The 26,024-nt window shown below is 51.0% G+C and overlaps 10 protein-coding genes across 10 annotated transcripts; 6 read left to right on the top strand and 4 right to left on the bottom strand.

The window, feature by feature from the left end:
• Positions 1–891: 891 nt before the first annotated feature.
• Positions 892–1,200, bottom strand: AYO20_04184 (hypothetical protein; the record flags this gene model as incomplete). The annotated part of the gene is made up of 1 exon (XM_022642483.1): positions 892–1,200. One exon carries the CDS (start codon positions 1,198–1,200, stop codon positions 892–894), a length of 309 nt encoding a protein of 102 aa, XP_022501580.1.
• A 2,328-nt stretch (positions 1,201–3,528) lies between these two features.
• On the bottom strand, positions 3,529–7,362 carry AYO20_04183 (hypothetical protein; the record flags this gene model as incomplete). The annotated part of the gene is made up of 1 exon (XM_022642482.1): positions 3,529–7,362. The coding sequence occupies one exon, from the start codon at positions 7,360–7,362 to the stop codon at positions 3,529–3,531; it is 3,834 nt and encodes a 1,277-aa protein (XP_022501579.1).
• Positions 7,363–7,713: 351 nt separating this feature from the next.
• AYO20_04182 (hypothetical protein) lies at positions 7,714–9,198 on the bottom strand (the record flags this gene model as incomplete). Its single annotated transcript, XM_022642481.1, has 1 exon — positions 7,714–9,198. One exon carries the CDS (start codon positions 9,196–9,198, stop codon positions 7,714–7,716), a length of 1,485 nt encoding a protein of 494 aa, XP_022501578.1.
• Positions 9,199–10,673: 1,475 nt separating this feature from the next.
• On the top strand, positions 10,674–11,186 carry AYO20_04181 (hypothetical protein; the record flags this gene model as incomplete). The annotated part of the gene is made up of 1 exon (XM_022642480.1): positions 10,674–11,186. One exon carries the CDS (start codon positions 10,674–10,676, stop codon positions 11,184–11,186), a length of 513 nt encoding a protein of 170 aa, XP_022501577.1.
• Positions 11,187–12,073: 887 nt separating this feature from the next.
• On the top strand, positions 12,074–12,650 carry AYO20_04180 (hypothetical protein; the record flags this gene model as incomplete). The annotated part of the gene is made up of 2 exons (XM_022642479.1): positions 12,074–12,239; positions 12,331–12,650. The coding sequence occupies 2 exons, from the start codon at positions 12,074–12,076 to the stop codon at positions 12,648–12,650; spliced, it is 486 nt and encodes a 161-aa protein (XP_022501576.1).
• Positions 12,651–13,780: 1,130 nt separating this feature from the next.
• On the bottom strand, positions 13,781–16,075 carry AYO20_04179 (hypothetical protein; the record flags this gene model as incomplete). The annotated part of the gene is made up of 5 exons (XM_022642478.1): positions 13,781–14,372; positions 14,464–14,551; positions 14,646–15,071; positions 15,169–15,922; positions 15,971–16,075. The coding sequence occupies 5 exons, from the start codon at positions 16,073–16,075 to the stop codon at positions 13,781–13,783; spliced, it is 1,965 nt and encodes a 654-aa protein (XP_022501575.1).
• A 486-nt stretch (positions 16,076–16,561) lies between these two features.
• AYO20_04178 (hypothetical protein) lies at positions 16,562–17,905 on the top strand (the record flags this gene model as incomplete). The annotated part of the gene is made up of 1 exon (XM_022642477.1): positions 16,562–17,905. One exon carries the CDS (start codon positions 16,562–16,564, stop codon positions 17,903–17,905), a length of 1,344 nt encoding a protein of 447 aa, XP_022501574.1.
• Positions 17,906–18,680: 775 nt separating this feature from the next.
• Positions 18,681–20,934, top strand: AYO20_04177 (hypothetical protein; the record flags this gene model as incomplete). The annotated part of the gene is made up of 4 exons (XM_022642476.1): positions 18,681–19,165; positions 19,209–19,550; positions 19,605–20,033; positions 20,085–20,934. The coding sequence occupies 4 exons, from the start codon at positions 18,681–18,683 to the stop codon at positions 20,932–20,934; spliced, it is 2,106 nt and encodes a 701-aa protein (XP_022501573.1).
• Positions 20,935–21,579: 645 nt separating this feature from the next.
• Positions 21,580–22,551, top strand: AYO20_04176 (hypothetical protein; the record flags this gene model as incomplete). The annotated part of the gene is made up of 1 exon (XM_022642475.1): positions 21,580–22,551. The coding sequence occupies one exon, from the start codon at positions 21,580–21,582 to the stop codon at positions 22,549–22,551; it is 972 nt and encodes a 323-aa protein (XP_022501572.1).
• Positions 22,552–23,777: 1,226 nt separating this feature from the next.
• AYO20_04175 (hypothetical protein) lies at positions 23,778–25,999 on the top strand (the record flags this gene model as incomplete). The annotated part of the gene is made up of 2 exons (XM_022642474.1): positions 23,778–24,103; positions 24,163–25,999. The coding sequence occupies 2 exons, from the start codon at positions 23,778–23,780 to the stop codon at positions 25,997–25,999; spliced, it is 2,163 nt and encodes a 720-aa protein (XP_022501571.1).
• Between the last annotated feature and the right edge of the window lie 25 nt (positions 26,000–26,024).

Here is a 26,024-nt window from a genome sequence, read left to right as displayed (position 1 = left end):
TCTCTGATATCTTGAGGAGTTTCCTGGATCCTATTCACGACGTCGAGACAGCGATGGAGCACCCTCGCCGGAACTCTGGGAATCGATGTGAAGAACGATGTCCGTAATGTTCGACAGCCTCTTCCTGCAGAATGTGAAGAACAGTTGAGGAACCCAGCGGTAGTGGCGGGCTACGGAGTGAACCTATGTAGCTGCGTGCGGCACAACGCTCAACCGAAGGCGCCGGACATAAGAAGAAGCGGCGGAAGGAGCAGACAAAAGAGAAGGAGAGTAAGAAACAAAGCCGATTTGCGAACGTAGAGACAGGGGTTCACTCAAGAAGCGAATCAAGAGCAAGGTGAACTTATTCGAGAACCGACAGGCGTCATCCGACCATCAGAAGAAGAATTACCGAAAAGGCAACGCTGAGGGCGATGAGCCATGCGAACTGTTCCTCAAGATGACGAGAACTATGAACAGATCCGACGGCTCCTTGCTGACGCGAAAGAGAAGCCCAGCAATAGGCGAGTGTCTTCTGCTAGTAAGCACAAGGACATTGCTCGAGACGGAAATTTATCAAGAGCGGCACTCACGTTTCGGTGCCCTTGATAGGTGTTGGAAAGCCGCCGCCTACCGACAGGAGGTGAGGAACCAGATATAGCGAGTTGACTCGAGACGACCTCCTCTTCTGGGGTGCACCAAGCACCTGGCTGGGTACCTGAAGACAATGAAAACGGGGCAACTGTGCAATAAACAAGAGTGAATTAGGATGAGCATCTTTCTGATTCTTGCCCTATTGGAACTGCGGAGACAGGTGGCAATAACATCCATTGTTGCAATTCATCCTCAGTTTTGCGCCCAATGCAGAATCATTGGCCTCCACGCTCCACGCCGTAGAGTTACGGACAGCTATCAGGAAGGCTTTGCCCCATCCCAGCCAAGCACCTTTGTCGAAGGTTGAAAGTTTCCAGCCGGGTGGCGAGTGATGGCTCGCTGCACAACCTCGACTTCGGTCTCTGGGTTCAGAGTAGTCTTCAGCTCACAGACGTGAATCACCTCCGCCGTAATGGGCTTCCGCGGAGGCGGCGGTTGGTCAACAGGATGCGATAGGAATGATTTGTTCAAGCGCTCAAAGTAGTCTCTGAAGCCTTTGACTCTTATCTCGTCAGGATTCTTATAGCTGAAGACTAGCTCTTTGAGGAACTCCTGCTTGAACCCCATCGTGGACTCGAATTGCTGGCCTGATGGGCCTACCTCCACACCACTGGCACCATTTCTTCGACGGTATCATGAAATGGGCAAAATACTGGAAGCGGTCTATCGTGGGCCTGGCCCTCGACGCATACGAGAAGGAGGTCGCCGCCGGTGCGAAAGGAGGTGGCAGGGGCCGCGCTTGAACATGTTGTTGGCGGATGTTCGGGCTCTATCCAGCTTCTTCATTGTTCGCAACCAGTTTCGGGCACAGAACATTCAGACCATGCTGATAGCATGGTTCCCGGACTTACTATCGTAAGAGTAAGGAATTTTAGGATGGTTTAATGAGACTCCTGTCCGCCGGAGCTCCTCGGCCGCCGCCTCTGGCGTTAAGACCGCAGTTTCTGCCTCTGTTTTAACCTCCTCCACGTTGACGACGAGCGATTATATCGAAGCGGTATTTGCATCTTTGTCGGTTCCCCGGTTCCCAGACAAGTTTGGATTGTTACGGTTGTTGGGGTTGGCCTTTATCAGTTGCGCTACCGATAGGACGTCATTTTTTGCCTGTCTGCCTGTCCTGGCCTCCCTCCCTCGCTTTGGCCACCCCCTTGTCGTTTGGAAGCAGTATTTGCGCCTGGATTATTCCCCGAACAAAGTTTGGATCATGCGCTTGTTGAAATTGGTTGGTTGCATTGTGCAAAACGCCCTCCCCTTGGCAAGATACCGGTATCTGCGTTGTGCGGCACCAACTTTCGTTTCCGTCTCTGTTCTGCCTCGTGGTTATTGTCAAATTGTCCTCTCCGATTGCTGCCTGCTGGTTTTAGAAGTGATCGTCTTCGATTTTCAATACGACTTCGTCGACCGCCGTGGTTTCGAACATGAAGGCTTTGTCTGGAGGGATAGTCTACCGGCGTGCCAGGTGTGTATTCTGGCTACGTCGATCTGCCGACTTCCAATAATGAATGTGTATCCATCTTTTTTAGCTCGTAGCCTCCTTGATGTAGTTTTCCGCCGCTGTTACTTGCACACAGATCAAAAGGTAACGTCGCTTCAGAGGCTCGCAAAGCGACTTCAGGGCGCACGAACGAGGCGAGGTCGAGATGTGTTCTTGTTCAATAACCTAAAGATCCTCCATTATATGCGCTGAGCCGTCATCGTCAGCGATAAGGCCATGATTTGAGCTGTTGTTGGCGTCGACATCAAATAATGTCCTACCTGCTCTGAGGTCGAGGGAAGGTACGCGTCGCGTCACTCATGGTTTCCTCTCGTTGTCTACTCGGTCCCGCTCTCCTTTCCAGGGAGGAGCAGGCCTGTCGAGTTCCAGATTGGCGGGTTCAGCTCTTCCTGTCCGTACACTTCAGAAGGGCGCAATTGAGGCTCGCTGAGTTGGCTCTGGGAGCAGTTTCTTGTGTTTCCAAACATCTCGATTCCTGATCGCGGCATTATTAGGACTGACCTCATGATAAACTGCGGTAGTTTACCATTGTGGCACTTATCACCTCAGTGTGAAGGTCGGAAATTTCCTGTTCAGGGTTAACAACTTTTGAATAACCAAACAGTTTGAAGACTAAGTTGAATACACACCTACTATGGCGTCTTCACGAGGTGCCTCTACAGGAAGAAATCAGCACTATCCCATATTCCCTCGATCTTCGTGCACACTCAATCACTTCGCGACGTCTTGCACAGTGTCAGATGTGTAATAGGACGCATCTTGATGAATTTATAAGTCAGGTTGCTCCTTTTTATAATACCGACTCTCTTGTATAGCTGGGGAAGGTTTTGGGGCTGTGCGCAGTTTCGACAAGCAGGAGTAGCTGAACTACATCGTGGTCTATATCACTTACATCATCCGGAAGAACAGAGCTGGCCAATTCATTCCAATTCCTTAGGCCATCAAGAGGCTTACCACGACATCGGACATAAAACCACTTCCTCATCAACCGCATGTCCCCGCCTCGCGCCGGAGTAAAGCGAGTGAAGATCGGCTTTGAGAATGGATACAGTCACTATGTGCAACTACTCTCTGACCTGTAACATGCGAGTCACCAATGTCAGCAACGAACGGAATCTGGCGCGACTTGTAAAAGAATGTCAGCCTCGTCACAGGAAAGAGTAACGCTTGGACAAGTCATATGGACCGTCTTGTCATTGGTTCTAGTAGCTATGCGGCTCTGGTCTTCTCAAGAATCGGCCTGCGTTACATACACGGTTTTTTCTTTCTCAAGTGGTTGTGTGTGTGCCCTGCCTTTCATCACCCCAAGCTCATGGTGGTATTTTTCCTTTGCATTTTTGACTGGATGTGTGTCTGCGCCTCTTCTCCTTCCAAGCTCAAGATGGTGTTTTCTTCCCACGCTACCAGGCCCATTTTGGGTTCTCAACGGGTGCATTCATCCAGGAATTGAGGTCGTTGCCCATTGCTTCAGGGCGACCCTGCTCTTCTCCAGTATGACCCTGCTCTTCTCCAGTATGACCCTGCTCTTCTCCAGTATGACCCTGCTCTTCTCCAGTATGACCCTGCTCTTCTCCAGTATGACCCTGCTCTTCTCCAGTATGACCCTGCTCTTCTTCAGTATGACCCTGCTCTTCTTCAGTATGACCCTGCTCTTCTTCAGCTTTGATGTGTTCATTTGTCTCTTTCTCAATCGCAGCTGCTTCCTCTTGCTCTTGGGCAGTAGGGGGTCGGGAGTCACGTGGTTGTTCGTCCCAACCATCGCCTCCAGGGAGGTTAGCCTGTCCTGAGCTGAAGTCGACCATATTTTCTTCGAAGTATGGGGATACAATGGGTTTGATCAATTGCTCTGCCATGGTGATTGAATGTCGAATGCCGGATTTAATGTATGATTTGACAACTCTCATGATAGGGGGGGAACGGGTCTTGAAGACTGCGGACCTGTCAATGATGTAATAGAAGCCATATCTGGCACGAGTATGAGCAACGTTGAGGCGATTGAGTTCTTTCAAGAAGCCTCCATTTCCACGAACTGGCATATCAGTGATGACAAAGTCGCATTCGTACCCTTGGATTCTATCGACCTTGTCAACGTAGATCTTGCTGTATTTATCGTCGACAAGCCTCAATCGATCCAGAGCAGCGAGGTAGAGGAGGTATTGTGCACCATAATAAACGAAGATGCTGACCGACTTAGTTGGAAATTTGTCGACAAGATCTTTTGCAAGGTTGATGCCGTATTTGACAAATGTCTTGTTGTATCGGGACTTTGTTGGGGATTCTTCTGTCATAGTTTCATGGATATCGATGAGGACCGCGGTCGTTCCACGGCCGAATCTCTCCTTATTCCAGTTGCGAACTTGTTGGGTGAATGGACGACTCTGCTGGCTGACAGATTGATGGTCTATGAGCTTGCCTTCGTATGAGAGCTCGTTCGGACAACGAGAGATGTCACGGTCCATTCGATGCTGAACAGTGAGCATGGCAGAAGGGGCGCCACTTGCAACTGAGCGATACATGAGAGATCGAGTAAGTTGAGAAACGAAATTTCCAGCCTCTGCTGGAGCTGCCACAAAGGTCCGCAATTGCTGAATGTCACCAATCTGAACGAAGCCGACGGCATGCGGGTAATTCGCACGAAGGGAAAGAGCCTCAGATTGTTCAATGCGAGCAGCTTCCTCGAGGACGACCAGTTTGATAACCTCTTTACAAGCGCTGGCGTACTTGTTCTGTATGGCAAGAGAAGAAGTCGTGCAGATGATGGTTGCGTTGGAGATGACGTGGTTCATGAGTTTCTTGAGTTGAGCTCTGAATACCGCTTTCGTATCTTTCTGCAATTCGGTCCCATTGCATAGCTGTTGGTAGAGGGAAGAGAACTCATGAAATTCTTGCGGTTGTGGGGCGGGATCACCTTTGCCGGCTGGAATCTTTCCGATGACTTGCAGCATGCGAGTGCCGGTAGCAAGTTGAAGACATCGTTCCGAGACGCGTTCATCTGGGACGAGCTCGACTTCGTAGGTATGCTCACGCTGGTAATTTTCATAAGCAGCCATGGAGAATTGAAGACACTCAAAAGCCTCTCTCTCTTCCGGCTGAAGCTCTTCGACAAGTGTAGGACGATGGTTTCGTGCCTTACCAGCCTTCCTCGCTTCCAACTTCGAGATTCGTGTAGCGATGTCCTTTTCGGTTGAGAAAGAGAAGATGCGAATGAGATATGCATGGGGATTGTTTTCACTCATGATCATTTGATGCAGACGGAGAGCGAAGGTATCGATAGGTTTATTAGCATTGGAAGCCACAAGAACGTGAACCTCGTCGAGGCCAGCTCTGACGAAAGGGCGCGAAATTTCGGTGCCGACATATGTCTTTCCGGTGCCTGGAGGACCTTTGATGATCGGAGCGCCGGCAGGAGCGTTCATGCAGAAATCGATAGCTTGAGATTGACCTTCGTTGAGTGCGTGCATAATCTCCTTGGGATTGGGGATGACTGAAAGAATAGGTTCAAAGATGTTGAAGGAAGGAATATTTTCATAGTCGTTTCCGAGAATGAATTGCTGAAAGGCAATGGCAAGCTCGCTGTGTTGGGAGAACCATTCGTGTAGCAAATTCATACCGACGACTTTGTCCTTGTAAACCTGTTCGTCCTTGTCGAAGACGATTTTGACTTTCATACTGGGGGCGGCTCGAAGCGCTTTGAGATTCTTAGCCAGGGAGTCTTGTGCTGAGAGCGGGATGGGCGTGATTTTGAGTGATGGATGTCCGAAAGTATTGTTCTCCCTATCGTAATAGTTTGTGACATGAAGAGGGACCAGAGTAGAAGGAAGACCAGGAATGGCTTCAGCAACAGTCGCATGGAGGCAACAATCTTCGTCTTCGATTGCAGGATCGGAGATGTACAAAGAATCACCGCCTTGAAGACGGATTTGATCTTCGACGGGGACATCCAGAAGGCCAAGAAAAGCACGATTAGCACCCTTGACCAGCTCGAAGACATAGAGGTTGTGCAATTTTGCTTCATATGTAGTCAGTTGGTCAAGAACATACTCTCGCTCTTGAAGATCCCCAATGCATTGCGACACGAGGAGTTCATCGTAGCTGAAGTATGAATTTTTGGCCGCCACGATGCAATTCTCTGGGCGTTTCGCTTTTGGGATGAACTCCTCCTTCTGCATCACGAACTTAGATTTGCCGGGGCAGATCCACTTGGTCAGAGGATGGATGGCTTGATCAACAGCGAGTTGTTGGTGTAGCGCGGCATAATTCTCGAGGGTATGTACCGAACCGCAGATGTGGAATATCAAAGGCTGCTTTGCTCTCATATGATCTTTGAGACGTTGAATTTGCGGAGGAGCATTGGGAATGAGAAAAGACTCAGAGTTGACTTCGCCGAGTTCATAGTTGATAATGAGCGCGAAGCAGCGATTGGCTGGACTATGTTGCTGGAACTCTTCATGCTGGATCTCGACGATGTTCAGCTGGGTGACGGCGTCAGCACTGAACCGGAGGACAGCGCGGTAGTCAGCGACTTCAGGGAAATTTATGGACGGCCGAGCGACAACAACTTGGATGTGTGAGATGTGCTTGTCGCATATGAAGGCGATTCTCACGTCCGCGTCGGCTCCATGAAGCTGTTCTCCCGTCTGAATGTCGATGATCGTGCATGGCCATGGAGTACCGGCTGCGTAGGCTTCGATGCCAAAGACTGTCTCAACTGCAAGCCCACTGGATTCATCGAACAGTGCAGCAATTTCATCCTCTTTGATATCTTGTCCCTTTTGTTCCCAGACCTTTGCTGGCTTTCCAGGTTTCTCTGCTCGAGGTGGCTTGGCTTTGAAACCCTTTTGAGTAATTCTGGAGCTCATTTGCTGGGGCTTTTCACCCGATTGCATCTCAGCACTGCTGATTTCGAAAGGTTTGGGTGTTGCTTTCTTGGTGAAAGATGCGCTCTGTGCATCTTTCACCATGGCAAAGCGAGATTTGAATAAAGTTGGAAGGGTTTTGAGATCAATCGATGGAAGAGAACTGACATCGACATGAGCGGTGTCATCTTGGTCAGAAGGCTTGCCCCAGGCGTCATTAGCAGATGATGGCCCGTTTGCCCAGGTGTTGTTGTTGCTGACTTGTCCGCCGAGAAGGTTGTTGTTCGAGTTCTCCTCCCAGCTTGTTCCAGAGGGGTCAGCGGGAAGGTTGTTGTTCGAGTTCTCCTCCCAGCTCATTCCAGAGGTTGGATCAGCCATGATGGAGATGATGGTATTGGTACAAGTGATGGGAAAGGCGGAAGATGAAGCCAAGGGAGGATGAGTGATGAGAGAAAGAGACAGTTCACCTCTGAGAAAGGTGGTGGAAGTGATGAGTTGAGAAAATTTTCAAACTGGTGAGAGTGAAAGATAAATGAAGTTGTGGACAGGAATTCCTCTCAGCTTGGCGAGAAGGTGAAATCTGCCGGACCTGTGTGATTTTCGTAAAACCACTGGTGTTATTGTTGCCTGAGTGAAGCGAAATCCGAAGAGGCTGATTTTCAAGAGTTGTTTGATTGGGAGTGAATTGAAGTTGAACGCAAGACTCGAAGGCCTGCCTCACGGATCGTCTTACAGAGACAAGACCAAGCGTCCGTGAGAGTTGTTTGATTGGGAGTGAATTGAAGTTGAACGCAAGACTCGAAGGCCTGCCTCACGGGTCGTCTTACAGAGACAAGACCATGCGTCCGTGAGAGTTGTTTGAATAATGAAAATATCTTCCTGGCTCATGAGATTGTTTAAATAGGGGCGGCAACGCATCGACTCGCCAAGAACAACAGCAGTTCGGTTCTTACTGTCCTGTTGTTTTCTCGATGCATAGTGAGAGATGTTTGAGAGCGCTGGAGACTGTTTGCTGATTTCCTTCGTGTAGGTCTGTCGGAAGAAGTCGAAGACGGTAATGTATTTTCCCTCCCTATCGAGCCAGAATTGTATCTGCTGCGCTCCAGCGCCAAATTCGAGGACACGAGGTGGATGGGGAAGCGATTTGCCGTCCTTCTTGGTAGCAAGACCACAAATGACTCGTGGAAGCGGGATGGGTTGACCGTCCTTCCTTGGAGAGGTATGAGTAGTGTGCACGGTGAGTCTTTTAAGAAACCTATGAAGTTCCTGCTTCTTGGGGTCGCGTGAAGCTCGGAAATCTTGGATGAGATTGACAAGCGGGCCGTGATTGTAGAACGGAGAGCATTTGACTTGAACATTGACTAGAATGCGTCCTGTCGCAGGTCTGACGCTCACGAAGAAACCACGGATCACCGTGAGTCCAGCACCAAGGGAGGCTCTGTCGGCTTCCAGAGGCCATTTAGGATAGTGTTTGTTGCTTCCGATAGATGCGACGCGTGAAGAGCTCCTCGGATTGTGCCCCATGACAATGTTCAGCGCTTGAATAGTGCGGTCTTTGGAAGGACAGACTTCATTGGGGTTGGTCGAGGTGAGATATGTCAACAGCTCTGACGCAGTATTGGCGCCATCAGGAACCAGACGAATGCGATATCGTCTGGCCGTAGCAACAGGAGTGTCTTCGCCCTCCCTCCTGTAGACGACATCGTACGATTGCTGATTGAGCTGCGTGTTGCTGATGATCAGAGAGGTGAAATCCGTCACGATGCCAGATCGGTTTTGGGCGAAATTTTCTTCAATGAGCAGGGTGACCAAGCGCTGCTTGTCTTTCTTTTTGATCTGTCTGCCAGGAGTCCCCTGTACTGCGAAATCGAGAGCATAGCGATAGAACGTGACATTGCCCCAATCGAGATGCATGTAGTTCGCGTAGAGCAGGATTCTGTATCCTTGCGTTCCAAAGCCAGGGCGGACAGGGAGCCGGGGATCAGAAGCGGATGGCTTGAGGACGGTTTTCTCGATCTCGTTCTCAAGATCTCTATTCTTGACATCGAGTATGGCGACATCACCCGGGCCGTGACTGTAGAGTGATGAGAAGGTCAGCTCCAAACATCTGGAAGAGGCTCCACGTTCTGGAAGGAAGTCCATACGAGAAGATAGCTGGGGGACCGGCGACGCTTCTTTGAGAGCCACCACCGTGAGATCTGCCACCACGACCATCGCCCTGTCCTCCACGTCTGGGGTGAGAGGGAAGAGTGATCTGACCACCACGGCCACTCGTCGACATGTTGTGAAATCCGCTGAGACTGAGAGGAAAGGGAAGCACCGCAGACGCTTGAGACGGTATCGACCAGCTGCCAGCCACTGATAGTTTCGATATCCTGAGTGAGAAATGGAAAAGAAGCGAGGGTAGCGGGTAGGGAAGAAGAGGTATGGAAGAGGGATGGAAGATAGGAAAAGATGGGAAAGATGAAAGATGAGGGACAGGAGGGATACTTATAGGCGTAGAGAGGAGTCTCGCAGCCTTGTTGCCTGGAGATATTCACTGTTTGACCACATGCTAGCAAACACGTGCTATTGTGCTCCTATTGTCAACTGAAGTTGATTGAAGGCAGCTTGAACAGACATCTCTGGTCATGGCGATACAAGGTACGGTGTATGAGAGCATGTAATTGGGTGTTGGGTGAATCATTATTCTCTCATGAAAGGCTCAGTACGCAGTTAAAGAGCTTTTGATGATACCTACAGGTGAAGGGGAGAGAATGACAAGCAAGAAACAGAATAGATGTTGTGAGAAGGCGATATTGAGGATTGCAAACTACAATAGAATGAGTGGAGTTGAGAGACGATTATTGGGCGATGGGGGGCGCTATGCCTGTAGCGCCTAAGGAGCCGTTCCGGGCATCTCTAGAGTTTGGGCTCTGGCGTGCATCGGGGATGGGGGCGCGGGGCAAAGGGGACTCCACGTAGGCAGTGCTAGGGTATGGATCCCCACTCGATACTGGTATAGGTACCTATATATGTACATAGATACCCCTTTGAAATACCTACAGTAAACACCTACTCGTACATGTACCTGATAGTTCCCTCCATGTTCCCCTCTCCATCAATGACGTCCTTGTCCAGTTCTCAGCCTCGTCCCAGACATGCTTTGGATTGGACTTGCATGCGCCGATACAACCCCTCCTTGTGTAACACGAACATGCAGGGTCGCGAAAGGACATTGGCTGCGCTGTTGTTCCCTAGAGCATGAGTGAATTTGATTCCCCCTCTCACCTCTTCCAGTTCCCTTGCTGCTCATGGTTTCTTCTCTTTCTACAATAGACCCCGCGCAGCCTCTATCCAGAAAATTACCTTGAAGAAGCGCATCTACGCCCACGTCGCCCATCTCCCGTCATGGATCCTCTGGCCAAATACCTCAGCCTCATCTCAGTAGTGGTGAGTGGAGGCCCATCCAACTCTGTTTTCTCCAAGGCTGCCCTAACATATCACATGTGAAAGCTATGCATTGCCGCCATCATTCTCTCTGCGTAAGTAGAGACCCAGTACCGCCTGGCTTCGACAGACGTTGGATTCAATGTTCTAATATCGATCTCTACAGCATTTCCTGGGCCAGAATCGTCCACCTCAGCCTTCCGTGCCCTCTGACACTCCCTGTGCTAAGTACACTCACGACTCTTGCCGGACCCGTCGTCATGGTCTTCGCTGCGAGGGCGAGGAAGAGAACACTGACGCTCGTGGCGCCCTATCTTCGCTACTTCCTCCCCTTTCTCCCCTTTGCTCTCTTCATCCTCTCCCTCATCTACGCAGTCCCCTCCGATCTCCTGTCCTGCAGCATCGAAAGCCAATGGGTCAGCCTGTTTCGGGCCAAGAATGAGGATGCCGTGCGTGGAATAGAGAACGCCCTCCGGTGTTGCGGGTTCAACTCGCTGCATGATCGGGCGTGGCCGTTCCCCAGTCACGACGTCGACGTGACCGCCTGTGAGAGGACTCTGGGATATACGCGTCGATGTGTGGACCCATGGCGGAATCGAGAGCAGGTTGCTGCGGGATTGCTCGCCCTGGCCAGTCTATTCAACTGGATCCTTCTGGTAACGTGTGAAGTCCCGCCGTATGATATATGGCTACTAACCCCTTCGAACGCACCAGCATCTCGTGGATACGGCAGCGCAGCCGAGTCCATCCAGGCGATTTCCTGCCGCTTCTGATGTCCGCTCTGAGCAGACCAGACTGCTCCGTGAAGCTGAAGAGGACCAAGAACAGAGTGGAACAGGGAACAACCATGCTTCTTACTCCGACCATAGCCGCACAAATTGAAGGGGGAAAGCACAACGAGTAACTTGTACTGTACTTGCAGGTAACGCAGGTAACACAGGTGGCCAGAACATGAGTGAAACGAGCTCGCAAGTCTACCAATAGGAGACCAAAATGCGACTCAGTTCGATGATCCATGTTTGTCGACTGGGGCTGACATGCCATGCACCTTCGAAACACCAATATCTGAATCAGGAAGTAATCTACGAACTCAGGCCCCGATCGATGTGGTGTTGTAATATAATTATCTCGCATCATCCATCTCTCTTGGGCTCACCGCTCTCTTTGATCATCAGTGCCCCCTCGCTCCTCGCGCATTACTTCCCGTCTTTCGTTTAGAGTGGCGCAATACGGGCTTGTTGGAACACTCGACTACTCGTACTCGTACTCATACCTGTTCCTTCATGCTCTGTGGAAACAATGTTACGAGGATTGACTTTCATGCGCTAGTTCAGGGAAGAGAGAGAGAGAGTCGGGCTTTTGTGCCTGCTCTACGAGTACCTCGTAGAGCCGACCATCAAAAGATCCGTGCATACGAGTAGTTGGACATTGGATCACAGACGTGGCCCCCAACAGACCTGTGCCTCGTCATAGATATCAGGGGCGTTCGCTTGGTCTTAGGTTGATTTCCAAGGTATATGAGGCCAAGTAGATGCTCCGTTCATAACTGATAGGCTGACTGTCTGCTGTTTTGCTTCCTCCTTGTCCATCGCATTGCTTTCTATTCCCCTCACCTGCTCTTGTGCCCTGCGAAGTCCTCGCACAACCCGCCATAATCAACATGTCTGCAACCACCGGCGCTTGCCTCTGCGGCCAAATCAAGTATGAGTTCACAGGCGACATTGCTCTGAAAGCATTCTGCAACTGCAAAGACTGTCAGCGCTGGGGAGGCGCGACTGGTCTTCCCAACGTTGTCATTGACCGGAAAAGCTTCAAGGTCACCGCCGGTAAGGAACTGGCGTCGGTGCCGTTGAGCGCATCTTCTCTTCCCTCCGAACCCTCCTACCAACTTCAGACCTGCTAACGTGTGCGAAACAGGAACTCCCAAAGCCTTTGATGTTGTCGGTGACAGCGGCAAGATAAATCGGCACTATTTCTGTGGGACGTGCGGGTCGAGTCTGTATTGCGAGCTGGAAGCCATGCCTGAGAACACGGTTATTAAGGTAAGTGCTGACTTTCTCGGTGCATGGCGAGAGACGTTTGAAAGTGCTGGAGACGATTTGCTGATCGCCCTCATTCAGGCCGGAAGCCTAGATCAACCAGATATCAAAGAGATGCAGGCCGAGCTCTATGTCAAAGATCGTGTGAGCTACATCAAGCCAATTGAAGGCGCTCAGCAGGTTCCTGCATTCCTTTGAGCGAAGAACCGGCGAGAGTTGGATCGATCAGGAGTGGTGGGTGTTGATAAGGCCCGAAGGAACCATCATATCCCATATGACGAGGCAATACATCCCAAATCCCACATGTTGACTCGTCCGCATCGCCTAGCCACAGAGAACAGGGGTTTCCGGACGTGACATAGGTGTGATACTTGTGGAGGCCACTCTTTGAGCTAGAACAAAGCTTCCCGAAGGAACGAGTCGCTATTCCATCGTCCTGTCTGCCTGTGCGCTCGTGATCTCTGTCGTTTCAACCGACCGTAATGAATGCGCATAAGTAAGCCCCGTGTGAAGGTCGGGCTTAGGGATTCACCGGCTCGATTCGCAGCAATCCAGCAATTAATCTCTGCAAATGACCATCGCCATCCACTTTCATCCCTCTCTTGCCGTGTGACTGTTTTCGACTTGCTGGAAATATGCAGATTGTGTCCACCACTCAGGCCGCAGAATCACTTCCCCAGTAAACTTTGTTCATCTTGACGCCCTTCTGCCACAGAGCCGGGAAACTCGAGTCCTGTTCGGGGTACTTCTCGCGCTGCTCGCGCTGGATGCGAAGAGCAGCTGCCGAAAGGCCGACACAAAGCGCGAAGATGGGATCGACGAATCTGGAGTAGAGTGAGAAATCAGCGTCCGTGTCGCGTCTCTGTGTGTGTGAAGCAGTCAGGAGAGACGAGAGTGGATGGGCACATACTTTGAGAATAGCCACGGTTGAGCGACCGATGCCATGGTTTACGAGACGAAGGCGTCAAAGATCCTAAGTTCAAAAAGAAAGCAACCCGTACAAGATCCTGAGGAACGGAGAGGTTGAGTATTTCGCAGATGCTCAAAGTAGGACCTGGCTCGCTGGCTAGGCAGTGCTAGGGAAGCTAAGCTGTGAATCCTCCGATTGGCCAGCCTCGTAGCCTCGTCACTCCTGTTCCTGGCCGACTCTGCCAACTGCCGAGTACAACTAGAGACGTCCGAGAATTGTTATCTCTCTATCCAAGTGTAACCCAGTAAATCCGGAGTCTACAACAAAAGTAGGAGAGTGATAGATACCAACACAACAAACCCTGTCGACACACATCTAGATGCCATCCTCTCAACACACTGGAGTCTCGACACTCGCACTACCGAGTTGCCCTTGCCAGGTATTTCTCGAACCACTCATACCGCCTCCGCTCGATATCACTTAATGTGCTTCCCTTGATGAATATATGCCCTTCGCCGTCATAGACCTTGATGTCTACCGCTGTGCCTGCCTCCTTGATGATCTTTGCCAGGTTGTATGCTTGATTTGGCGGCACAATGGCATCGTCCGCTCCACTGATTATCAGCAGCGGGCTTTTAATATCTGACGCATGAGTCAGAGGGCTCCTGTCTTTCAGAATGGCTTCTTGCTCTGCTGGTGTAGCATCAGAAGGATAGCATAACGGCGAGAGATATTGAGATTCGAATTTATGAGTCTCCTCGACAAGGAGCCTCATATCCGATATGCCGCTCTCAGCGACACCGCAAGCCCACACCGAGGGGTATTTAGCCAGAGCTTGCATCGTTGCATAGCCACCTGCAGAGTGGCCGGTGATACCCACTCGTGATTTGTCGATAAGCCCTTGTTGAGCCAGATAGTCAACTGCCGAAACAGCATCGGCGATGTCGCTGACTCCCCATAGTGCAGCAAGTAGGCGGCGGTACGGCCGGCCATAGCCAGTGCTTCCTACACTGTGAGTATAGAATTAGTGCACACGAAGACAACATCGGGGTGATCAGAATTCCAACTCCCAATTCATCTGACAAAAGTAGCCTAACTTACTAGTTAAGCTGTACGAGAGCGTAACCCCTAGTCGTGAGTGCTTGGTCGCGAAGGGAGAAACCTGGGCCTGCTTGGTATGTTGGCCCCCCTAATGAACACCCATTAGCTCAGCGTTATTGTGACACAGCGACGAAATAATAACTCTAGAGCGGAGAATCCACTCGAGTTAGATACAAACGTACCGTGAAGAGCGACAATAAGGGGCGGAAGTGTGCCAGCCGGCGCCTCGAATTGTGGATTTTTGGGCGGATAAAATAACCCATAAGCGTCACCACCACCAGGACCGTGGACTCGCGGAAATGTAATAGGCTGCGGAGAGGAGACATACTCTTCCGGAAGAGGCGTCTGGGTGGACTGTTTCAAGATTGTCCCAAGCCCTTGTTCATTGATATCAATCACCGTAGCCAGCATGGGGAGGGAGGCAGTGGCGCCGATGATGGCGAACGATGTGTCAGATACTGGCTTGACGGCGTCATTCGGTATCTCGACAATAGGACAGCTGAGATCACGCCATTCGAGTGTTCGAGTGTCTACGAGAATGGTTGTGCAGCGGCCTTGATAATTGAAAACGGCCACCATATTGGACGGATCTAGGAGACAGTAGGAAGCTATAAATTTCTGTTAGTCCATAGCCCAGTATGTGGATACAGCGATGAATCTGCTATGAGATACTAAACCCAGAAAAACAAAGGGAAGGACACTCACAGCCTCCCAAAAACCAATCTGGAAATCCAAATTCGGCATCCTCCAGCCCTGACAGTACGAGTTGTTGTATATCACCATTGGCAAAAGAATATATTTGCCAGAAATCAGTCTGGTCCGAGACAAAGTAAAGAACTCCATCATCACTCCATCGTGGTTGGGTAATGCTGGCCTTGGTCTGCTGGCCAGCAATGCATCTGGGGTTCTTTGCCGTGCCGTGGTCCCAGTCAGCAAGCCATAGCTCTGTATTATCCCATGGCATATTAGGATGATTCCACTGTATCCAACAAATCTTTGTTCCATCAGGACTGAAGCTTGGAAAGGTGTAGAAGTCGGAACCAGTAGCTAGAGGCCGGACTTGATTTGTGGACGAGTCGATCACCACAAGAGAGGTTTGGATGTCTGAAATCTTGGACGTATTGTGGTCCTCTTTGATCGCCACGGTATATTGAGAATGGTGAGGATGGATAGCGAAGTCGGCGTAGTATACTTTGGGATCCGCCGTCACGATTGGGATTGTTTCGCCTGCTTCAGGGTCAAGGCCAAAAACACCCTTGGTCTCCCAATCCGTGAAGATAATGTGTCCCGTAGACTCATTGAAGGCAAAGGAGGCCCCACCGTACTCATGGACCTGGGACAGGCAGTTGTACTGTTTGGGAAGAACATCTCTGCTCTGTCCATTGTAGTGCTCGACGATGACGCCTCTTCCTCCCTCATCTGGACGTATCTCAAGCAGGTATATTTTGCCATTGTCGCGCTGTAGATAACTTAGTATCATCCCTACGGCGACGATCCTTGGACCTACGTTGACGCATAGCCGATTCAATACCACCGAACCTGGGGCCGCAAAGCTCTCAGGCTCGATGGGACTCTTAAATGTCCCATACTGTGCAACTTGGCCAGAAGTCATGGTTGTTTGTGACAGGAGAGAAAACTCATTACGGCCGCTGTCGAAAGAAATAGCCCCGTCACTTTATCAGCTCATTAAAGCTGCACGGATCATTTTGTTACAAGCATGCGTGGCATCTTGTCAATGTCACCTCCCGGAAAACAGCCTGACAGCCTGCGCTGCAAAATCGTGACCTTCCCGAAAGGGGAACGGAATAGCGCCCATTCGCGGAATTATTTTTTGGCTGTGACGCGCAGTTTGGCAGTCAAGTTCTCCAGCACCAGCCAGTGTTTGACAGTATCTGCAAGGTGATGATATCCATGCTCAACGCAGGATGTGAGGCAACAGATCACCAGTTCGTCTCCATTCCTGCCTGCACCTCGTCGGTACACATCGTCCCTGCTCAGGCTCTATGCACACAACACCATATTTGCCTACGCGATTCGACTCAAGACCATGGCAGCCATCCCGGGTGCTGCACGCTTCTATGAACCTACGTAGACTGCAATGTCCGATCTCCTCGAAGTCCTCCCTGATTTTGACCTCAAACCGTACTCACACCTTCTACATTCCCTCGAGAAAAACGACATTACTGTCGCCGACTTGATCACCCTCGATCCCAAAGAGATTGCTAGAAAATGCCCTCTTCCTGCAGCCGATGTCCAGAGGTTGGTGCACGATGTAATAGAGGCTCTGCAACGCGACACGCTGCAAGGATTAAGAAAGAAGCACAAGAATAAAGCTGCGTATGCCGAGGACAGAGCAGACGATGGACCACAGTTCAAAGAGACAAAAGACGACACACCATTCAAAGTAAGGACCTTGGATCCGATTATAGATCAGGCATTGAATGGAGGCTTGTACCCCGGCTATATTGTAGAGGTGGTTGGAGAGAGTGCTGTCGGAAAGACTCAGTTCGTCCTGGGCCTTTTGCTCTCTGTTCAACTACCTCCGCCAAAGGGTATTGGGAAAGGGTCAATCTACATTTCGACCGAAGGGCCTCTCCATACCAAGCGGCTCAGTCAAATACTTCTTAATCATCCTGAGTACAACAGCTTAGACCCTGACCAAGGGCCTTCACTTGATCGTGTGCATACCATTGCAACGAACGATCTCGAAGCGCAGGAGCATATCATCCGGTATCAACTCCCCATCGCAGTCCAGCGATTTAACATTGGACTGATCGTCCTAGATTCAGTGGCGGCAAACTTCCGAGCCGAGCACGATACTCGGACGGCGGCGCAACTCGCCAATCGAGCCTTTGAGCTGGCCAAACTGGGAAACCTCCTGAGGAAGATCGCTATCGAGAATAACATAGCGGTCGTGGTCACAAATCAAGTCTCGGATCGCTTTGAAGATTCCAAAAATCTCCTTCAGCCATCATCTCCGCTTACCACGTCTTCTCCTACCGTTCCATCATCACATACACAAGCGGTGGTGGAGTGGCAGAGAGAGATACAGAGCCTTGATCATCAACAGCGCTTCTTCACTGGATGGGGAGACGAGACAGGGAAGACCAAACATGAACAATTGAAAACTCCGGCGCTCGGTCTGGCGTGGGCCAATCAAATATCTGCTCGCATTGTCCTTAAGATGGAGAGTGAACGGCAGGAATACGCAGGAGGCAATATCTGGAAAGACAAGAAGAAAACCAGGAACTTCTCAGTGGTCTTCGCTCCATGGGCGGGCCCAACCCGTTCTCCGATTCGATATGAAATTACAACCCAGGGTATTGTTTCGATCCCAGACACCGAAAGGCCCGAAAAGGCACTTGCAACCGTAGATGAGGAACACCAGGACTTGCTGGACGAGGCGTTCTGGGCCACAGAAGACGACGAAGAGTTTCCTTGATGGTCTGGAGTAGGCTGCGCAGCGGTATTTGACCTGGTTGGATAGATATCTGGTCCGCAAATATGCACTTGGGTTGAAAGAACATTGTCTAGAGCCCCGCACATCAGAGATTAAGCACTGCCTATGTTTCGTCTGGCTAGGGAATGGGGCGAGGCACATCAGTAGTCTGATGAGATGGCGGAGAGGCCACTCCAAAGGCGAAAGATACAGAGGCGATGGCGTCAAGATCGGGGTCGTTCGATACTCGGTGTCTGTAGAAGCAGGAAAAGGCAAATGTCAATGAATCCACTAATTACTCCTAATCCGGTATGTACAGCCGACGCGCGTTTTGATTGGCTCCGGCCTTTCTTCAAGTTTGAGCTTGAACTCATCCCGCTTTTGTTGCTTCCAACAGCACGACAATTGCACAACAAGTAGGCTTCATCTGCGACTTTCGTATCGTACAAACCTTCGCTCTTGGCTTACTTCGTGGGCATCCTTATCGTCCCGGATACATGGCCACCCGCCCACCTGTGGCGGAGAAAATGATGAATGGCAAGTAATTCAGACGATCCTAAGATCGACCCGGTTGTTCCTTGAAGGACAAGTCCGAATATCAGCATCATCCTGCTTGCTTTTATTGATGCCCTTCCCCACCCCCTCTAATTGTCGAGGGATGTTCTTAAAGTCCTTCTTGTCTTTTCCCAGTTTCCTGTCTTGTCTTCTTAATCATTGGAGTCAGCTCAGGTCTTGACAGTAGAAGGTGCCCGCCACAAACGGCCATACGGTCCCCAAAATGACCTTCAAGCATCCCTTGGACCAGTTGAGCGCCGATGAAGTCAATGTTGCTCGACAGGCCGTCCTCGACGCCCGCAAAGCTGCCATTCTCTTCCGCAACATCTTCACTGTTGAGCCCGCCAAGGCCGAGCTGGTCAAGTTCCTCGCCGCCGAGCATGCAGGAACTCTTACCTCCGAGACCCCCCGACCTCCTCGCCAGGCTCGTGTTCAGTACGACGTGGTCTTCGAGGACCGGAGCCATGAGTACATGGAATCAGTGATCGATGTCGCCTCGGGCAAGGAAGTCGAGCACAGACGGGTGCCTCCAACTTCGCAACAATCCCTGACAGTGGATGAGTTTAGGGAGTTCAACGAGGTGTGCGTGGAATCAGAGATGTTTAAAAGGGCTATCAAAGAGCTCAACCTCGACGAGAAGTTCGAGGTCGCTATCGATCCATGGCCTTATGGCGGCCCAGACGTCGGCGAGGTCGCCCCAAGGCAAGTGTCTATCCTCTACTCACTGTCCAGTCTCTGACCTATGGCCCAGGTATACTCAAGGTCTATGCTTCGCCAAACTACGAAATGGCAACCCCGATAGCAATCATTATGGGTTCCCTCTGCCCATCATTCCAGTGATGGATACCTACAAGAAGGAAATTGTTCGGATTGAACGTCTTGCCACCGGCGGTACCGAGGATGGCCTCAACTATGGCACAACCGGCCAAAATGTCCTGGAACATTGTAAACCGGCTGAATACGTTCCCGAACTGCTGGATACCCCGCTTCGCAAAGACGTGAAACCCTTGAACGTGGTCCAGCCCGATGGGCCATCATTCACTGTGAGCGATGACTCTTTGATCGAGTGGCAAAAATGGAGGTTTCGAGTTGGGTAGGCAGTTCCCTGCGTTCACCTCGAAGTTCAGCACTGATTGAATTAATGCAGATTCACTCCTCGTGAGTGTGCCGTCCTTCATGACATCCACTACGACGGTCGAAGCGTGCTCTATCGCTTGAGCTTGTCCGAGATGACTGTTCCCTACGGTGATCCTCGACCGCCGTTTCAGCGGAAGCAGGCTTTCGATTTTGGAGACGCTGGCGCAGGTAGAGCTGCAAACAATCTTGCGCTTGGCTGTGACTGTCTGGGTGCCATCAAGTATATTGACGCAATGCTCGTGGACTCGGAAGGCAAGCCCTCGGTGTCGAAAAACGTCGTGTGTATCCACGAGCAAGATAATGGAATTGGTTGGAAACACACCAACTTCAGAACCAATCGAGCAGTGGTGACGAGACTGCGAGAACTGGTCGTTCAGTTCATCATTACACTGGCAAACTACGAATACATCTTTGCCTACAAGTTTGATCAGGCCGGAGGGTAAGTGGACATCAGCCATGGATGTGATTGAATGCTTATATTCGGTTGCAGCATCACGATAGAGACCCGAGCCACCGGAATTGTCTCGGTGGTCAACATTGACCCTGACAAGGTGAGCCCTTATGGCAACGTCGTATCACCTGGCGCCCTCGCCCAAAATCACCAGCATATTTTTGCCGTCCGGATCGATCCGGCCATCGATGGCCATTCCAACACCATTCTCACCGAAGAATCCCTACCGATTCCCATGAACCCGAAGACGAATCCGCACGGCAATGGCTACGAAATCGTCCGTAAGCCTGTCACCAAGTCGACATCGATTCACGCCTCTCCTTTCACAAACCTGACCATCAAAATGACCAATCCTAACAAGGTCAATCCTGTCTCGAAACGACCTGTCTCATACAAGTTTATTCCCACGCCGTCCCAATTGATCCTCGCAGACCCCGAGTCGGTTGTCGCCAAGCGAGCAGCGTACGCCCACCACCACGTATGGGTCACCAAATACCGGGACAATGAACTTTTCGCAGCAGGAGAATTCACGAATCAATCACAGCTCGAGGTAGGTGGAGTGGCGGACATGGCTGCGCGCAACGACGACGTGGAAAACGACGACGTTGTCGTCTGGAACGTGTTTGGTCTTACCCACAACCCGCGCGTAGAAGATTGGCCTGTCATGCCTGTGGAGATTCACCAGGTCCATTTGCGTCCGGCGGACTTTTTCGAGAGGAACCCTGCCCTCGACGTGCCTGGCAACAAGAACATCGCCAGCGTCGAGGTTGGAAGAGAGACAAACGGAGAATGCTGTCACGCGAATGGGAATGGAGCCGTACAGGCCGATCCGACCTCGCATCTGCAAGGTACAGGAAGCACGCCTGTTGCGGCAGTCAACGGACACTAGATCATGATAGCATATAGACAATTGCACGAAACTAATTACGAATGAAAGCAACAAGGTCTCGTAGGAAAATGCACAGAATATTCAGAAACACAATAGATGCAAACATAGCGCAAGATGAATACGTCTGGCAAGAATTATTCTACCTGTAAGGATCGGAAGGTTGAGGTTTCTGAGTGGGATCCAAATTGACAGTGACTGAGGCTTTCTCGATGCTCGAAATTCAGCCGTTGGCAGATCATTACCAAGTAGAGTCCCACATGCACCGAGCACCTTGGTACAAGTGGCATCCAGACCACTCGCTTCTCAACAACGGTGCAGCTTGCAACCTGGATGATCTCCAGGCCGCAACTCAGAGAGTCATTTAACGAGACCCCACGAACACCGGCTCGGTCCGAGTCAGCATGGATGGCCATGGTTCCCAAGGGCACCTTGTGGCACGGTGGCGTCATTCAGTGAGTCGCCTGCGCTGCCTGGTTTCCCCGCTGATTAATTATCGAGGTATCAGTTCGAGAAGCATCTTCAGCGAATGAACTACCTAAATATTCTGCTGGAGGAAGCTGGCTTCCTCCTTATTCCTCATCTATTCGTTATCGTCATTAAATCACCCTCGATTGGCTTATCGATCATACCCATCAACGAGACAAGATGAAGGTCCAATATCGAGACGAGACCCTCGAGCTGGAGGATATTCCAGATGAAACCATTCGTGATCTGGCAACAAGATGCGCCCAAAAAATTGGCGCAGATGTCGAGCGAGTGTCTCTCTTTTTCCTTCCCAAACCAGGTTTTGTCAAGCATCCGTTCTCCGATCGCAAATTGGACGAGTTCCTCACGCCGGCGACACGAATAAAGCTAGTTGGCACGCCCAATTCTGAGGTTAAAAAGATGGAGGACATGGGCGCGGCTACCCGAAGGGTGTCACGCCCAAGCGGATTCAAACCGGTCAAGGCAAACAAGGTCCGAGATTGGAAAAAGATCCAGGAAGAGACAACCTACACCTTCCACGCCATCGAGCCTCTACCATACCTACCAAACCCAGAAAAGAGCAGACGTTTTCTAGAGCGGCTGGCAAACGACCCGGGGATCAAAGCATCCATGCGGAAGCACAAGTTCACGGTCGGGCTCCTCACAGAAATGAATCCCGCAGAGCACACGACCCACGAGTCAAAGACACTGGGCTTGAATCGCAATCGGGGTGAGGTGATTGAGCTGAGGCTGCGGACAGACGCATATGATGGATACAGAGATTACAAAGTGATTCGCAAAACCCTCTGCCACGAACTGTCGCACAACGTCTGGGGCGAGCACGACCGGAACTTCTGGGACCTCACGAAAGAGATCGAGCGCGAGGTAGAGCGCAACGACACATTGCACGGCGGGCATCGCCTCTCGAATGAGGAGTTCTACGATCCCAATGACACGTACGAGGACGCCGAGCATGCAGACCATGGGGGCTGGACAGGCGGGAGCTATGTCCTGGGAGGCTCGAAGGAAGGTGATGTTGAGAGCGCGAGTGGCCTGAGTCGACGGGACATTGTGCTACGAGCCACCCTGGGTCGCCTACAGAAAGAAAAGGAGGCGAGAGAGCAACGGGATTCCTCTCCACCAGCATCTTAGTTAGTGTTGACCTTTGTCCTCCTTTTGCGATAGCATGGTGTTGGTGGTCGGTCGTCTCTTGATGCCTGGGTATTACGATAATATTATACGTCTTCCTGAAAGTCAGTCCCTGGAGTTCCTGCTGCCACTATTATTATTATTATTATTATATTCTCCATCTACTTGTCGTCTTCAGCCTCCGTTTTTCGGGCCCCGAACTGCAACTCGCCGGGTACGGATCGGGGTTGCAGGGCTACTCCAACTTTTCGTACAGGTCCTCCGTATTTCAGGAGTGGTTCTAGGCGCTTGACCTCAGCGGACTCGGCCCTGTGGTCGCCCTGAATGCTTAGATTGGGGCTAGCTAGCGAACCAAAGTCAGCTAAGTCTTTTGGCGAGGAGCAAGGCTCACCTGTCTGATTCAACCATTCTTCGGGGCTATCATCGATGGAGCGATGGAGGAGCTAGCCGGCCCCAGAATCCGAAATCAAGGCGCAGGAACTGGTTCATTTAGGGCTGGGGGAGGAGTACCAAGTAATCGTACCCGTCCAGACCGTCGTAGTGGTGGTCCGTAGCAAGGATTGGCAGGGTTGGCAGCTGATGGTAGAAGAAGCCTCTAGGACCTTGACACGATCCGTCATACATATTATTGGCATTCCATGTTCGACGAGTACAAGTACAGGTTGCAGGTCCTCCTGGGAAATGTATGTATATTCCTGCGCGTCTCAGCCTCTGGAAATTTGTGCTGATTTCGAAATTATCTGTCTCAGTCACTACCGTCGCTGCCTCCGTCTTGGTTATCGCCGCCTACGGACTTGTCCCGTCGGAAGACGCCCTTGTAACTTTGACTGCTGCAACGTTATCTCTCCCCTCACTCAAATCTTCCAGGGACGAAGACGTCACTTTCCGCTGGCTGTTACACCCAGACAGGTGAATCAATCAGAGGCTCCGTGAAGAATACGGAGTCCCTTGTCATAATAATAAAGAGGAGCTCCTTCTGCTCCTCCAACCAGAGAAAGGTATGGTTGCACCCAGCATGCAGGTCCGCTTCCCGCTCCCGTGTACGTCTGCGTCTGCCTTTGCCTTTGCGTGTTGAGTCAAAAAACTGTCCAGTTCGAGGACCTGTCACAACATGTCAGATTCTTCATCACTTCCTGCTTGATACTTCCTTTCGTTACCTCTTCCTACTGTCCTGTACCTCTTTCATCCTACAGCATTCTAGTTTTGTCACTTGCAGGCATCGATACTGAATGCCTCTGTTAGAAGGGTCGAGGCAGGCCTCGCCTACCCCGAATCCCAATTCCCCCGACCCTGTCCCAGCGGCCATCTTCAACCGTCGCCCCAGCGAACAGTTTTCCGATTTGGCTCGAGTCGCAATCATGACGAATGCATCTGCCTCTTCTCATGAGGGCGAATCCTTAAATCATGTCGCATACCACTCCAGTCTGATGCCTCCTCCAAAAACCGCCTTTGGCCGGTCTGCATCCAATTTGTCCACGCATAAACCATCGACAAGTACCTGGGGCAGAGCCTTGACGGACACTCCTGCTCCCAGTGCGCCCACAAGTCCGCAGATGTAAGCGCACCGAGAATTCTTAAGCAAAATGCGACAGCCAGAGGCGCTGACTTGACCAGACATGCTCGAACCAGTTCAAACGTGTCAGGGTCCGCGACTCCTAAAATCCGTGCCACCACCCTCGATATCCCTGGGTTGACTAGATCCAAAGTCTCTCCGAATGGTCAAATATCAGAAAGAGATGTTGCAGCCAAGCTCATTATCATCATGGTCGGTCTACCCGCCCGGGGAAAGAGCTACATCGTCAAGAAGATTGCTCGATACTTGAACTGGCTACAGCACCCAACCAGGATATTCAATGTTGGAGATCGTCGAAGAGTGGCAGCTGGTGTTGGTCAACCCATCCCCGATCGAACGACTGCCGCGCTGAGGGAATCAGTACGTCGAATGAGCTCTACAACTAAGGGACCTCAGTCTATCGTTGATCATGGTGAACTACTCCCACCGCCTGCCGTTGAGACTAAGATTCTCATTAATGGCGAAGTAACCTCGTCTCCCATAAGTCCGTTACAAATGAACGGGTCGACCAAGTTTGAGGATGATAAGAAAGACCCTATTCAGCTGTCTGGGCCCGAACCTATGGATCAATCTGCACAATTTTTTGACCCAAACAATACCAGAGCCAAGCAGTTACGAGAACAGGTGGCACACGCAGCCTTGGACGAGCTCTTGAAGTACGTTCTTGAAGACGGCGGATCGGTCGGAATCCTGGACGCCACGAATCATACCCGGGAGCGACGTCTGTCTTTGGTCAGACACATCCGGGAGCGCGACGAGAACATCAACATCCTCTTTGTCGAATCGCGATGTCAAGATCAGAACTTGCTGGAAGCAAACATGAGACTGAAATTGTCAGGTCCAGATTACAAAGGCAAGGATCCAGTCACAGCGTTCCTGGATTTCCAACAACGCGTCCAACAGTATGAAAAGTCATACCAGAAGCTAGATGAGTTCGAGGAAGAACACAACATGGCGTATTGCTCCATGATTGACGTGGGGCGGAAAATGGTGACGCATCAAGTCAAGGGTTTTCTCTCCATACAAACCGTCACGTACCTGATGAACTTCAATTTGGCACCGCGACAAATTTGGATCACCCGACATGGAGAGTCCATGGACAACGTCAATGGCAAAATCGGCGGCGACAGCTCGTTGAGTCCTAATGGTGTGAGATATGCTCAGGCCCTTGCGAAATTTGTTGGGGTAGAATGGAAGGCGTGGGAAGAGTATCAGGCCGAAAAACAAGCAAATACCCATTTCCCACCGCTTCCAGGCGACACGACACCGCCAAATCCGGAATATACGGCGCAAACACTGCAGCAGCGGAATTTCTGCGTGTGGACGAGCATGCTGAAACGCAGTATCGAGACGAGCCAGTATTTCAACGATGAGGAGTTCGATATCAAGCAGATGCGAATGCTAGACGAACTCAACGCCGGATCAATGGAGGGCATGACCTACAGCGAAATTCGAGACAAGTTTGCGCACGAGTATGAGCTCCGAAAACGAGACAAGCTCCATTACCGGTACCCTGGTCCCGGCGGTGAGGGATATCTGGACATCATCAACCGGCTGGGAAAGGTCATCCTCGAAATAGAAAGAATGACGGACCACGTCCTGATCATCGGCCATCGAAGTATCTGTCGAGTCCTCCTAGCCTATTTCATGGGGCTCAAGCAAGAGGACATTAGCGACCTCGATGTTCCGTTGGGTGTGGCATATATGCTCGAACCGGTAAGACCCAGAGGTTTTCTACAAGTATTTGCTTTACTGACGCGAGACCTGCAGCGACCGTACGGCGTGGAGTTCAAAGCATATCGATGGGATCCTGCCACGGATCAATTTCTCTATGAGCCAGACTATCGGATGAGGCGAGCTATTGACCCACAAGCCTGATGTTTTGTCGTTCCCTCTGCGTGCC

Source organism: Fonsecaea nubica, assembly GCF_001646965.1.
Source record: "Fonsecaea nubica strain CBS 269.64 chromosome Unknown Scaff21, whole genome shotgun sequence".
Classification (NCBI taxonomy): domain Eukaryota; kingdom Fungi; phylum Ascomycota; class Eurotiomycetes; order Chaetothyriales; family Herpotrichiellaceae; genus Fonsecaea; species Fonsecaea nubica.
Note: the sequence above shows the minus strand (reverse complement) of the source record. Positions and strands in the feature narration are given on the sequence as shown.